This window comes from Mirounga angustirostris, unplaced genomic scaffold (genome assembly GCF_029215605.1).
Source record: "Mirounga angustirostris isolate CCGP_5_RB_7025 unplaced genomic scaffold, mMirAng1.0.hap1 SCAF_4, whole genome shotgun sequence".
NCBI lineage: Eukaryota > Metazoa > Chordata > Mammalia > Carnivora > Phocidae > Mirounga > Mirounga angustirostris.
This window is the reverse complement of record NW_026991712.1, coordinates 31,102,915-31,117,725: the sequence shown is the minus strand read 5'-3', so window position 1 is coordinate 31,117,725 and position 14,811 is coordinate 31,102,915. Positions and strand designations below refer to the sequence as shown.

At 33.4% G+C, this 14,811-nt stretch overlaps 1 protein-coding gene across 9 annotated transcripts in view; it reads left to right on the top strand.

Annotated features, from left to right (window-relative positions):
* The window catches only part of OXR1 (oxidation resistance 1), a 443,163-nt gene that overhangs the window by 372,684 nt on the left and 55,668 nt on the right, over positions 1-14,811 (top strand). For 8 of the 9 annotated variants that reach the window (XM_064587996.1, XM_064587995.1, XM_045896061.3 and 5 more), the window contains 3 exons: positions 8,668-8,750; positions 13,214-13,321; positions 14,245-14,358. In XM_064587996.1, coding sequence (XP_064444066.1) covers positions 8,668-8,750; positions 13,214-13,321; positions 14,245-14,358 — 305 coding nt within the window. Of the gene's footprint in view, positions 1-8,667; positions 8,751-12,169; positions 12,666-13,213; positions 13,322-14,244; positions 14,359-14,811 lie in introns of those variants that run through there. The other variant, XM_045896066.3, reaches the window with a different exon arrangement.

Here is a 14,811-nt window from a genome sequence, read left to right as displayed (position 1 = left end):
TGGCTCAATCGTTAAGCATCTGCCGGTTCGGGTCGTGATCCTGGGGTCCTGGGATCGAGCCCCGCATCGGGCTCCCTGCTGGGCAGGGAGCCTGCTTCTTCCTCTCCCGCTCCCCCTGCTTGTGTTCCCTCTCTCACTGTGTCTCTGTCAAATAAATAAAATCTTAAAAAAAAAAAAAGTATAATGTGGGTCTTAACAGTTTACCTGGAATACTCCTCACTTCTGTTCATGTTTCATTGAGCAAAGCATGTTACATGGCCATGTCAGACATCAGTGGGATGCAGTGTATTTTATATTCCTCCCCAGGAAGGAATATAGGACACTCAGTAACAATGTTGTCTTATCACAATGACTATTTTAGAAAACATATGAGTTTGACAGAAATTTGAAAATTGCTAGTCTTTCTGTCACCAGTAGGGAAGCCATTTCTTCTGCCAGTTATTCAGTCTGCAAGTTCGAGCCTTCCAAAAGTTCTATTAACAGTGCTTCTCAAATTTGTTGCACATGCATGTCAGTTGGGAATCAGTCGTTCTGGAGTGAAGCCTGAGATTCTGCATTCACTGGCAGCTGCATTCACTGGACGCACCCAGGTGATGCCAGTGCTGTTGGTCCCTGAAAAACAACTTTAAGTAGCAAGGCTGTCTCTATATAGCACTTTATATAATGGAGATTTTCACTTAGAAGCAGACCACTGAAAAAATCTTCGGCTAGATAGAGAAGGGGGGCACTAAAGGGGAACAATTAATGGGTCGGAGACCAAGAAGAGTATATGAGATATTACCAAATAAAGGGAAAGATAAACACTGAGAAGGAATTAGTTGAATGCTTCAGAAAGATCAAATAGAATAAAATTGAACAGGCCCATCATATTTGCCACTTGGTTTGTTCTTTTCCAAGGCAGGTTTAGTGAACTGAGAAGAGAGAAGCCATTGTAGTGCATTGTGGAATCAGTAGGTGGTGATGGAGTAAAGACCGGAAAGTAGACTCTTATTTCCAAAAGTTCAACTGTGAAAAGAAGCAGAAAGATGGTGTGAAATCTAGAAGAGGATGTTTACAAAGTTGAAGAGAAATTGAGGGATTTTTAGAATTTATTTTTGTTTTGATTATGGATAAAGAGTCATCAGAAGAGAAAGTTTAAAAATACAGGCATTTTTTCCCTATATTACCTCACTATAGAGGGAATCAGTTAATTAGAAAAGCTGTAATCAGAATATCTCTTGTAATTTAGAAGATGCTTTTGAAGTTTTAATATCTGTATTATTGTGTTTGAAAATACTGACTCCCAGCTCAATATTTTTAAATTATCACACTTTTTATCAGTAGCTACTACCCAAATTAGAATATTCAGTTATAGTAGTGGGCATTTAGTATTTTAAAACTGGATCTCATGCTATTTTCATTTTTGGTTTACAGCTTGTTTTCCTCCTCCAAGTTTGCCTTTTCCATTCTATTACCAAAATGACTTTAGTTTAAAATTTTGATACTGCTTTTTCAATTCTCTGCTTAAAAATCTTTGGGACTTCTGAGCCTGGTAATAGCAAGCTGGGTTATTCAGACTGTCCTGCTGAGAACAATTTGAAAAGCTGGGCCAAAGCAAAATACATTTTATTGAGGGTATCAGAAAGCAAACTGATACGACTAGACTAGGATCTAAGTGAGGACAGAGGCCAAGGAGGAGCAACTCCAATTTGGGATTCCTTTTCCCTAGGTAATATGTTGATTCCAGAAATAGCAACTGAAAGATTAAAAGGTGCTTTTAACAACATACACGTATAAAGGATAAGGGGTAAGACCCACTACAAGGGAGGTGGTGAACTCTCACTTAGGACCCTAAAACATTGTATCTGAGATATATAGAGAAACTGAAGTAGGTAGATTCTCATGAGAGATTGGCTTAGCTTCAGATTATAATTCCTATATCTTCATTAACAAGATCTGGTATTGCTAGTGTCCTCAGCTGTTTAACAGAAGCAAACAATATTTTCCGGAGAAATACAGCTTTTTGTGTGTCAAATTCTGTCTATAGACAATTTTGCAAATACAGTATGCAGCACACAAAATATAATTAGGCACACGACAAGACTTCAGAAACAACAGTGAATAGAAACAGAGCCAAGGAACTCTGGATATTGTAGTTGTGATTTAAAATAGCCGTGTTGAGAATTTTGTGCTAATTGAGAATTTTGTAGAAAGATACAAATTATAAAAAAGAAAAATGGATATTCTAGAACTGAAAAATATAATCCAAGTTAGAATCTTTGTGGGGGCTTTAACAGCAAATTAGCCACACCGTAAGAGAGAATTAGTGAATTGAGAGATAGGTCAGAAGAAAATAGAATAAAGAGAGAGGGACAAAAGAATGGAAAATATGGGAGAGGGTTAAGGTTAATAAAAGATACAATGGGAAGTTCTAATGTATGTATATTTGAGTTCCTAAAGGAAAGGAGAGAGAGAATGGGGCAGAAGCATAATTTAGTAAGAGAATGAAAACTTCCAAACTGATGAAATACTTTAATTCATAGATTTGAGCATCCCTACAAACCTCTAGTGGAATCAGTACAAATCCCACCAAAGATAAAAAAAAATCTTAAAAGCAATCAGAACAAACAGTTAATGGTGTAGCAATAAAATTGACAGTTGATTTCCCAACAGAAACAGAAACTAAAAAGCAGGGGAAAATATCTGCCAACCTAGAATTCTGTACTCTGTTAAAGTACCCAGAGTTGCAGTAAAAATGGTAAATATGAGGGCAAAACTAAGTGAATGTTGACTGTCTAGAAAAATAATGATTTATAGTAGGTTTTTTATATACATATATATAATTAAAGTAATAACAGTTGCATATAAGTTTTGGCAGGGGCACACAGTTTTTAGTGTCCTTACATTGTCCAGGAAGAGGATAAAAGTACTAGTTAATATTAGACTGTGATAAGTCAGTATTTCAGGCTGTAACCTCCGGGATGATCACTAACAGAATTGTTAAAGAATGACTAACTGTAATGGGAGGAAAACAAAATTAATAAGTAGTAATCCAAAAGAAGGAAGGAAAGGAAGGTAACAGAACAGGCAGAAAAATAGAAAATAGAACAAATAGACAAAAAGGGCCTATTTAGAGACCTATCTAAGGTGTAAGGTTAGGGTGCCTGGCTGGCTCAGTCAGTAGATAATGCAACTCTTGATCTCAGGGTTGTGAGTTTGACTCCCATGTTGGGTGTAGAGATTACTTAAACTCTAAAAAATTAAAAAAAAAAAAGTGTAAGGATAAAGAAGGGTTGAAAGTAGAAAGAAAAAGTAAACACTGATGGAAGAATAACTGGTATAATTACTATCAGACAAAGTAGACTTTAAGGTAAGAAGTATTCCGAGAAAAGGCTCAATTTCCCAGGAAGATAAACAGTTCCTAATTTATATTAACCTAGTTGTCATGGTCTCAAAATACAGAAAACAAAGCAGAGAAATTTATAAGGGACCATATATAGCCCACAGTTATAGTGGGAGATTTTAACAACCTGTATTAGTAATTTACAGAATAATCATACAAAAGCAAATCAATATGAATATAGAAAATTTGAAAACACAGTTGTCAAACTTGACCTTATTGATAGGGTGATAGATTATATGTATGTATGATACACACACATAGCACTACCCTACAGTATAGAATACACATTCTTTTCAAGTACATACAGAGTATTTACTAAATTTACATATGATTATAAAGCAAATTTCAACAGATTTCAAAGGTTTGAACTTCTTTATTTTCTTTCATCATGGTGCAATTAGTCTAGATCAGTAACCAAAAGATAAATTTTAGAAACTCTCATATGTTGGCAAATTAAGCAATATTCTCTAATGTCAAAAGAAGAAATTAGAAGTTATAAAATATTTTGGACCAAATTATTAAAACACAGAATATCGAAGTTTGTAGGATTCATCTTAGAATGGGACTTTATTGCTCTAGATTACATGTAAGCGCTTCTGGTAATGATAGAGTAAAATCTAAGTCCCTTGCTCTTTTCAATATATCGAGATAATTGTATCTTGGGGGAAGTTTTATATATCCATTTACCTATCAAAAATTTACTGAATGCCTACTGTATGCCACACATAATATAAGGTGCTGGGTACATAGAAAGGCTTCTCAGCCTTAATAGTATTGACAATCTGGGACAGAGAATTCTTTGTTGTGAGGGGAATGTGCTGTACATTGTCTAACACACAATGTTTAACAGCATCCATGGCCTGTACCCACTAGATGCCAGTAACATTTCCCCAATTGCAATAACCAACAATGTGCTTCATTTTCTTAGATTGTAAAATGGATAATAATGATACCTACTTTTATAGGGTTGAGGAATCAGGTAAAGTAATAAATGTGAAGTACTTAGAACAGTGGCTGGCATATACTGAGCACTTGATAAATGTTTATTATTTTGATTGTTAAATAAATCACAAATATGTATATATTTCTAAACTGTAATAACTTTTGTGGGGAAGAAGAATAAGACCTCTCCTCTCCATACTCACTGTCTAGATTCTTTTATGCTGGCAACTCTCTTTAAAAAAGGTATTGGGGCGCCTGTGTGGCTCAGTTGTTAAGCGGCTGCCTTTGGCTCGGGTCATGATCCCAGAGTCCTGGGATCGAGCCCCGCATCCGGCTCCCTGCTCAGTGGGAAGCCTGCTTCTCCCTCTCCCACTCCCCCTGCTTGTGTTCCCTCTCTCGCTGTGTCTCTCTCTGTCAAATAAATAAAATCTTTAAAAATAAATAAATAAATAAATAAAAATAAAAAAGGTATTAAAATTACCCAATAATAGACTGGGCTAGGTAGCAACTGTGCTCATTTTCAGAAAGTCTCAAATATTGTGATTATGTGATTGTATTTTCATACTGATAGAAGTGAATGATCAGTTTGTTTCATTGTGCTCTGGTAATTATATTTATGAGTAAATGTTTTAACATTGGTTATTAATCTTTAGAACTGTTTTTATAATAAACATTAAAGTAATATATAATTCTAAATTATTAAAGTGGATACTTTCAATTTGTTTTAAAGTTTATAGAAAGCTGGGGCGCCTGGGTGGCTCAGATGGTTGAGCGTCTGCCTTCGGCTCAGGTCATGATCTCAGGGCCCTGGGATCGAGTCCCACATCGGGCTCCCTGCTCCTTGGGAGCCTGCTTCTCCCTCTGCCTCTCTCTCTCTGTCTCTCATGAATAAATAAATAAAATCTTTAAAAAAAAAAAAAAAAGATTAAAAAAAAGAAAAGTTTATAGAAAGCTAATATATTGGTTTTCTTGCTCTGAACTGCATTCCATGGTGAATTCTTGAAAATGAGAGCAATTGCAAACTTCATTGTGATTAAATGTTTAATGAATTCTTGGGATATTATGAAACACAAATTGAAAAACTTCAGTTAGGCAAAGTAATGTAGACTAATGGTTATTCCTAAAATCAGTTAAGGATGGATATATGTTACTAGTTAAAAGTTATCTGTAATTGTACTTTGCATTGCTTAAGTTTAAACAGCAAAATGAGGATAATGTTTTGGCTCCCTCTGCTGTTTATGAAAGAGCAGAAATTACTATTTAAAACTTTTTAAATTGTTTAGATTTAAAATAGTTTAATGTTTTATCGTAAGAAAATCAAATTTAAATATATGCTGTTCTTTGGAGGAAAAGTGGATTACAATAAGCAAAAATAATATTCCTTTCCATAAGCATTATATCATTTTGCATTCCTACCATAAATATAGAAGAATGCTGTTTTTTTATAGCCAAACAATATTTAGTTAGGTTTTTGAATTTTTACCTATCTGATAGGTGAGGAATTCTATCTCAGTGTAATTCACATTTGCATTTCTGTAGTTATGAGTTAGATTAAAAATATTTTTACATGTTTAAGCACCATTTTTATATTCTCTTAATTGTCTGATCAAAACCTTTGCTGTTTTTCTGAGTTTTTATCTTTTATTCCTTCCCAGCTTTTAAGAATTCTGTAAATATTTAGGAAATAAGAGTAGGGAATATATATATAAAATTCATTGCCCTCGGGCATAATGGTTGAACCATAATTCTTTGCTTTTCTTTATGGAAAATTAATGACGGTTTATGAGAATTGTGATAGTTCTAGGTATAGTTTAAGTTGTTGCTTCAGAGGAGGCAATGTGGAACAAAGCAAGCACAGTATTTTGTAGGTTGCCATATAGCGGAAGGACTTAAAAAGAGATAGAAACTTAAAACTGAGCCACGTGCTATGAAGGAGACATACAGATGCTATATGATTAATAACAGAGACTTAGGTGATCCAGGAAGGTTTTAGGAGAGCTTTTTTAAGCATTGTGAAACAAACTGACTTTTTTGGTATTCATACTTATTATTTTTATTATTAATGCTTTGTTAGAACTGTTCACCCAACTGAGCTAATTAGTTACATATAAACAAACTCTAGTATGATCAGAATTCAATTAAGATTGGATAGAGGGAGAACAAATGAAAGGTATTTTCTAGATTATTTGGGGTTGGGTAGAACTAATTTCTTTTTTCTTCTTTTTAAATTTTATTGTTATGTTAATCACCATACATTACATCATTAGTTTTTTTTTTTTTAAAGATTTTATTTATTTGAGAGAGAGAGAATGAGAGAGAGCTCATGAGAGAGGGGAGGGTCAGAGGGAGAAGCAGACTCCCTGCCAAGCAGGAAGCCCGATGCGGGACTCGATCCAGGGACTCCAGGATCATGACCTGAGCCGAAGGCAGTCGCTTAACCAACTGAGCCACCCAGGCGCCCCTCATCATTAGTTTTTGATGTAGTGTTCCATGATTCATTTGCGTATAGCACCCAGTGCTCCATTCAGTACGTGCCCTCTTTAACACCCATCACCAGGCTAACCCATCCCCCTGCCCGCCTCCCCTCTGATCAATTTTTATTAGATTAGGCTTTTAGTTTTACCTCATTTTCTTTCAGACACTGGCCAGAAGAAGACCTTAGACAAGAACCCTCAGTTTGTTTCTCAGAGTCCATAGTGTCTCATGGTTCGTCTCCCCCTCTGATTTCCCCCCCTTCATTTCTCCCTTCCTACTGTCTTCTTTTTTTTTTTTTAACATATAATGTATTATTTGTTTCAGAGGTACAGGTCTGTGATTCAACAGTCTTACACAATTCACAGTGCTCACTGTAGCACATACCCTCCCCAATGTCTATCACCCAGCCACCCCATCCCTCCCACCCCCCCACCACTCCAGCAACCCTCAGTTTGTTTCCTGAGATTAGGAATTCCTCATGTCAGTGAGATCATATGATACATGTCTTTCTCTGATTGACTTATTTCACTCAGCATAATACCCTCCAGTTCCATCCGCATCATTGCAAATGGCAAGATTTCATTCCTTTTGATGGCTGCATAATATTCCATTGTATTTATATACCACATCTTCTTTATCCATTCATCTGTCGATGGACATCTTGGCTCTTTCCATAGTTTGGCTATTGTGGACATTGCTGCTATAAACATTGGGGTGCACCTACCCCTTCGGATCACTTACTGATTTCTTTGACAACTATCATTTTAGCCTTGTAGAATATTGAGGGTGACTATGGCATTTTTCCATTCACTATCTTACTCAGTTTTGAGTTTTTTTGAGATTGATTTTAATTATTTTAAATTATTTAGATAGGAGTGGTATTTATCAATTCAGTGTAATGATTGTTACATGAAGTATAGATGAGAAGGTTAGGACTAATGCAAAATTTAAAGTGAAACAGATACCATAATCTCAGTGATAATAACAAGTTCAAGTGAAATATCTTGGTAAGCAAGTGAAAAATACCTAGTGGAGTTATTTTTTTCTGTGAGGACTAATGTTACATTTTTCAAACATGGTTTGGTTTATAATAATAATGAATAGTAATAATAATATATATCCTCAAATATATAGTTAATTGTAATCAAGTTAGATAGGTTGAAAGAAATGATCCATAATTCAGTTTTTAATAAAACTTAATAATCCATGGGGTGCCTGGGTGGCTCAGATGGTTAAGGGTCTACCTTAGGCTCGCGTCATGATCCTGGGGTCCTGGGATGGAGTCCCACATCAGGCTCCCTGCTCAGTGGGGAGCCTGCCTGTCCCTCTGCCTCTCTCTGTCTCTCATGAATAAATAAATTAAATCTTTAAAAAATAAAATAATCCTTTCGCTGACCGTTGCTTATGTTTTGAGTTGACTTCCTTTTTTTTTTTTTTTTTTTTTAAGATTTTATTTATTTATTTGACAGAGACACAGCGAGAGAAGGAACATAAGCAGGGGGAGTGAGAGATGGAGAAACAGGCTTCCCACAGAGCGGGGAGCCCCATGCGGGGCTCAATCCCAGGATCCTGGGATCGTGACCTGAGCCGAAGGCAGACACTTAACAACTGAGCCACCCAGGCGCCCCTTGAGTTGACTTCCAGTTACTAGAGTGTCTCATACTGGTCAGTTCCTAAAGCAAGCAAGCAAGAAGATACATTTCCTTTTTCAACAGTTGGTTGCATTTTAGAGCAGAGAATCCCAGGGAGCAAACTGTAGTAGTACTAAGTCTAGTAGATAACTGCCCAGTGAGCTCTAGTTAGCTGTCCTTGACATTGCTCTGAAAAGAAAATGAATTTAATAGGAGTTTTACCTCATTTTCTTTCAGACACTGGCCAGAAGAAGACCTTAGACAAGAAAGATGGGAGACGAATGTCCTTTCAGAAACCTAAAGGAACTATTGAGTATACAGTAAGTTATTTGCTTTTGAAAAGACTGACTTGTCTTTGCAAGAGTGTTACTTAAGACATTCTTCATTTATATTATAATAAATAAAACAAAGATTGTTAATTGTCTTATTGCAAAAATACTTGCCATTCAGTAACTGTTTTATTAATAATACTTAAGTTCTTAATTATATTTTAGGTTTTATTTTTCCTTAAAGAGAAATTTTATTGTGTGATAGAAAGACAGTTATCCCAGCAAGTTTAATTTGATATAGATGGTAATTTATGGGGAGTCAAAATTCCTGTGTTCTAATAATTTTTATTAGATTAGGCTTTTAGGAAAACATTTACTCTTTTAGAAATGTGATCTTCATTATATTCCCAGCAGTGTTAAGAATAATGAAAATGGCAGGTAGAATACTTAGAAGATAAATTGACATTTATCTTTCCAGAATAACCTCTCACATCATGATTATTTGCACTGATTTATGGCTAAGTTTGTTTGGCTTTGAATTGGAACTATTTTCTGTGTTTTTCAAATGACCTTCAAATCTCTCAGTCAACTTTTTACATTTCTGGTTACTGTGGAAAACTAAAGTGAGAAATCCACTTTTTTTTTTTTTTTTTTTGAGAAATCCACTTTAGTCTGTGGTGTAATGCTTACCTGATTACATATGAATATTGTTTATTTACATAATGTTAACAAAATTATAAGCAGTTCTTTAACTGACCTTAATTTTGTGTTATTATTTTGTGTTTTTCTAATATGTTACAACTGCATTAAGAAGCAAATAGCAGTTTTAAACAATCTCTGCATTTGTGTCATCATGAAACCTTCCAGTCTTGGTTTGATTTTGATTATTTTCCATGTATCCTTAAAATTGGAAAAAATGTCAAAAACTTGGTTTACTCTTTATTTCCATATGTTGTATAATTGATAATTTGAGATTTTAAGTATTTTTTTAAAAAGTTGGGACCCAGATATTTAGGGTAGAATTATTTTTACCATCGAAAGAATCTTAAAGTATATTATAAGCTTAAATTGAATGTGCTTATACCTTCTCTGCATGATTGAGAAATTGAGAAAATAAGTTCAAACAGTAAAATAATGGGTCATGTAATTTGATGTATTCATTAGTGTTTATTCAGGCATAAGATTATAGGCATGAGGCATAAGATGTTATTTACACATGTAATCCTGTGATTATGAGGAATTGTAAATGTTTAGTTTGTTTTGAATTTAGGAGTTTACCATTCTTTTCTTGTAATTCAATAAAACTTGTGTTATCTATAACAAAGTAAATTTAAATTAAGAACCATTATTTTATAGGGGGAGTAATTGAAACTTGAAATTATATTTTTTCTTAATGTTATAATTGACCTTTTAGAAATAACCAAGTGTTAACCAGAAAAGTTATAAAACATCCTCTTGCAGGTCTTTGTTTAGACTTTTACGCCCTATTTTTTAATTATTTGTTTATTCCCTATGCCAAATCCTAGAAGAAAGAAAGAAGTGTATTTCTAGAACTGAGTACGATTTTATTGTCTTCTATTCTTATTATAGTTTTATAAAATTTTCGTATAACATCTTTATATAAAATATTTATATAACATTTTTATATTTAGGAAAAAATATATTTCCTCTCTATTCTCTTAAAATAAAACTTTTGATACCATAATGTACTCTCAGAATTTGTTCTGAAATATTTATGATCTAGCTTAAATATATTTCATACCACCTAAATAGAGTATAAATCAGTCATTGTATTTACATAGCTTTAAAATTAAAGTTATATATATAAACACACATACATATTGTTTTTAATTATGAAATCACTTTCAGTAGGAATCAAAAGTAGACCTTGAAAATGCTATACATTATCATTTTCTTCCTAGTTAACTTAATATTTGTATACCTTTCTAATGAAAGAGCCATTTCCAAGGGCATTAATGAATTTCTAATTATCAAACCCAGGGGCCTTTCCTTTGTTGCTTTTTGCTCATTGTTCGTTCTTCCTGGTTTTACTTTTCTTAACAGTTGTTTTCAGTGAGGATCTGGGAATGGATAATCAGGCAATGTCTGAAAGTCTTTACTGCACCCTCATTCCTGGTAGTTGACCTGTCTATAGATCATCAGGTTGACAGTTGTTTTCTGACAGCGCTTTCAGTGTTGTAATCCACTTTCTTATGTCCCTCTGTTGCCTTTTTATTTTTATTCATTTCTAGGCAGTCTTCTCTTTTTAAGATTGTTTTTGAAGTTTTCCCTTTTTTCTTTACAGTTCTACAGTACCATTGTGATAAGTCCTGATTCAGACAAATTTTTACTTACTGTGTTTCTTCAGTCTGAGGAGTATATCATTCATAGTTCTGGAAGATTATCACCCATCATTTCTTTGAGTATATCTCCCATTTTCCCTCTATTTGTTCTTGAAACTAATTGGACTACATTTTGCCATCATTATCCTTCATTGCCCTGGTATTCTTGCTGTCAGTTTTACTCTATCTTCTATCTCTTACTGGCTGTTCTATTCTTCTTGATTCTGAATGTAAGTGGTCCCTTGTTTCTTTTCACTTTTCCATTTAAATTCTATTACTTAGAGATCTTAAGAACTTTACTGTATAAACTATGTGGAGTGAGACTCCAATTTTTTTCTATTCCTACCTTTCTAGATGCTTGTATTTCCTGCTTTCATTTGATACTTAACAAACTGTAGCAAACCTTTTACCAGTTTCTCCATTCCTTGTCCAGTGCTTGATTTTCTTATTTTCGTTTCCCTTCAGTCTGTTACTCATCCAGATTGGAATTTTGAGATTCAACATCAGTTGCTTATTGCCATTTGCTCCCCTGACCTGCTACTACTACAACTACCATCGTCACAACCTCATTCATTCCATGATTGCTTTCTCGAGTCTTATTTGGAAACCTTATATACCTTAATCTCTTTTTACATTTCTATTACTTTTAACCTCATTTACTGCAGTAGTGTTAAGTTGATTTTTCTGCATTTGTTCTCTTGCCTCATTAATCCTAGACCTGTTGTCACTCAAGCCATATAACTTCTTTGCTTTATAACTATTGGCGTCTTTTATTACTTTCATCACCCCCATTTAATAGGATCATTGTGAGGATAAAATATGAGATAATATGAAAGTATTTTGTAAACTTACAGATGTTACTGCAAAATAAAATTTGTTTACAGAGAGCTTCTACGTATATTATCCCAATAGGGTAAGTGATAGATCATCTCATTACACAGATGAGAAAGTTTGCATAAAAGGAAGGAAACAGAACTATTCAATTATTATCCTATGTATTTGTCACAAATTTCGTTTTATATAACCCTTAAAGGAAAACTATATATTTATTGTTTTTTTACATTATATACATACCTATTTTTCCTGACTTTCAAAGTCTTCTATAGCCTAATTCTAAATGCCTTTCCAATCTCATGCTTTTTGAGAATTAACTCTAGTAACCTTCCTAAAATCCTAAACTCATTAGTGTACTCTGGGTGGTTTGGGGAGGAAGAAATAGTATCACACAGAAAGTATTTTGTACTTTTCTGTCTCCTAACATGTCAGTCCTATGCTCTTCACTTCACTTTGAATGTTCTTTCCCTTCTCTCTACTTCTCAAATTCCAATCCTTCTTCAAAATCTAGCTTTTAAATCATTTTAATATAGTCTTTCCTGGACAATTTGGAGCAAATATGGTATACTATCCATACTCAGAACTTGTTTTATATTTGTTGTTTCATTTAAATTGCTCTTCATCTCATATAATCTTTTTTTGTCTTTTCCTGTTTTCCAACTAGATTGTAAATCCCTTGTGCACTAAAAACCATTTAGTTGCACTTAATTTTATCCTACACAGCTGTCATAATGGCTTGTATAGAGGACTCCAAAGGAATATGACTGATCAAGTGACTTTTTCTTTCAGGGTAATTGGCAAAATCCCATAATTTAAGATTTCTATAAATAAGATCATTAAAGGATATTAGTGGTTTAGAAGCAGATTGCGAAATGTTTTCTGATTTATATATTTAAATGATAAGATGTATACATAAAAATAGTTAGAATAGCATTTTCAGGTTGATACAGGCATACTTTGCTAAAATAAAATTTGTATGTTTCTAGGTTCCATATGTTTTAGAAACTATTTAAAGGAATAATGTATTTTAGAGCCTTTGTAAAATAAAAATCATTTGTGTTTTGTAAATTATATTTTGTATTTGGAAATTACTTGAAGTAGAGGCCCACATATAATTGTGATATACTATGATAAAGCATATACACTGTATCATAATAGGTTGAGGCCATTTGCTAACAAAGCACAAAATTTCTCAAGTTAACCTATATCTAAAGATGGAAAATACCACTTGTTAATCAAATGTGAGATTGGTCCACAGACATCTTCATAATATTAAACCTCATAATTTAGTTTTTCTGTTTTAACAGATGCAAATAATTTATTTTTTCTTTCAAACAGGTTGAATCAAGGGATTCTTTGAATAGTATAGCCCTGAAATTTGATACAACGCCCAACGAACTTGTTCAATTAAATAAGTTATTCTCCCGAGCAGTTGTTACTGGACAGGTATCTTTTTTTAATGCATTGGTGTTTAGAAGCATTCAGTAGCAAGACAAAGTATCCACTGCAGTATAGTTGACAATAGAAAATTTAAGAATAATTTTATGCATGCTTTGAACAAATCATATTGTCTCTAGAAGAGAAAATGGTCACTTATACCTGTATTAATTTTTCTTAGTAATTGAAGATTACTAAGATTGAAAATAGTTGTGAATTACCTTTTCAAATGTAATTTTAAAGAGCTTATTACAATATTCAAAGCAATACATGTACATGATAAAAAAATTCAAAATTACCCCATCTCAGACTTCCAGTTTCCTTTTCCAGAAGCAACCACATTAACAGTTTGTATCCTCTTCCAGAAATATTCTAGCCTTTCCCTTTTTTAAAAAATTTAACTTTGATTATTAGAAAATGTTTTATTTAAGTATGGCTTGACCTCAGACTTTTTCATGTGTAGGTAGTATTGCACTATATTGATATATTAACAAAGCACAGTAAGCTTTAAACTGTTTCATCTCCTTTGTTATTATAAACATTGCTGTTGGGAACACTCTTCTACATCTGTCTTTTATATGCAGGCATTTCTGTAAAGTCTTAGAAGTAAAATTGCTGAGTTAAATGATAGGTGCATTTTAAATTTTGCCAGCTATTACCAAATTGTCCTCTAAGAGGAGCACCCATAGTACATGAGAATTACTCTTTCCCCACCCTATCTTTGATAGTACTTATTATCAAACTTGTCTAAATTGAATTTAAATATTTTTTTACTTCATTAGAATTATTATGGTAGTAAATATTCTTTGAATTTGAAGATTTTTATTTTTTCTATTGGTGAAGATCATTGTTAATGGTACTTGTTTATAGAACACCATTCAATTATTAATATTTCAGCTTGACTGAATCTTTATATGAATGCTTTCTTGCAGGTTTTATATGTTCCTGATCCTGAATATGTCTCTAGTGTTGAGAGCTCTCCATCTCTAAGCCCAATAAGTCCTCTGTCACCAACATCTTCTGAGGCTGAATTTGATAAGGCCACTGTAAGTGTCCCTACTTTTCAAAGATAGCTATGAAGAAATGTCACTGTATATGTGTATATCATCATGCTTTTTTATCCTGCTTTGACTATGGTTAAAAAAAATTTTCCCTTTTTTATTTTGCTACATAAATTTATAAATTTCTGTTTTTAAAGGGAACATTCTTATTAAACCAGACAGCTTAAATTAACTTACTGTTGTTATTGGTGGTGGTCCAGATATTCATCAACTCTCTCTTATAAATACCATATAATAATTTAAGGAAGGAGTTTTACCTAATAAGCATGACAGTAACACGATAGGAAGTCCATGTCCTGTTTGATTTTTATTTCAGTTTTCTCTATTTATATAGTAGTTAGAACTCTTGAGTTTCTTTTTCTTTCTTTCTTTTTTTTTTTTTAAGATTTTATTTATTTGAAAGAGAGAGAGAGTGCACAAGCCAGGGGGGAGGGGGAG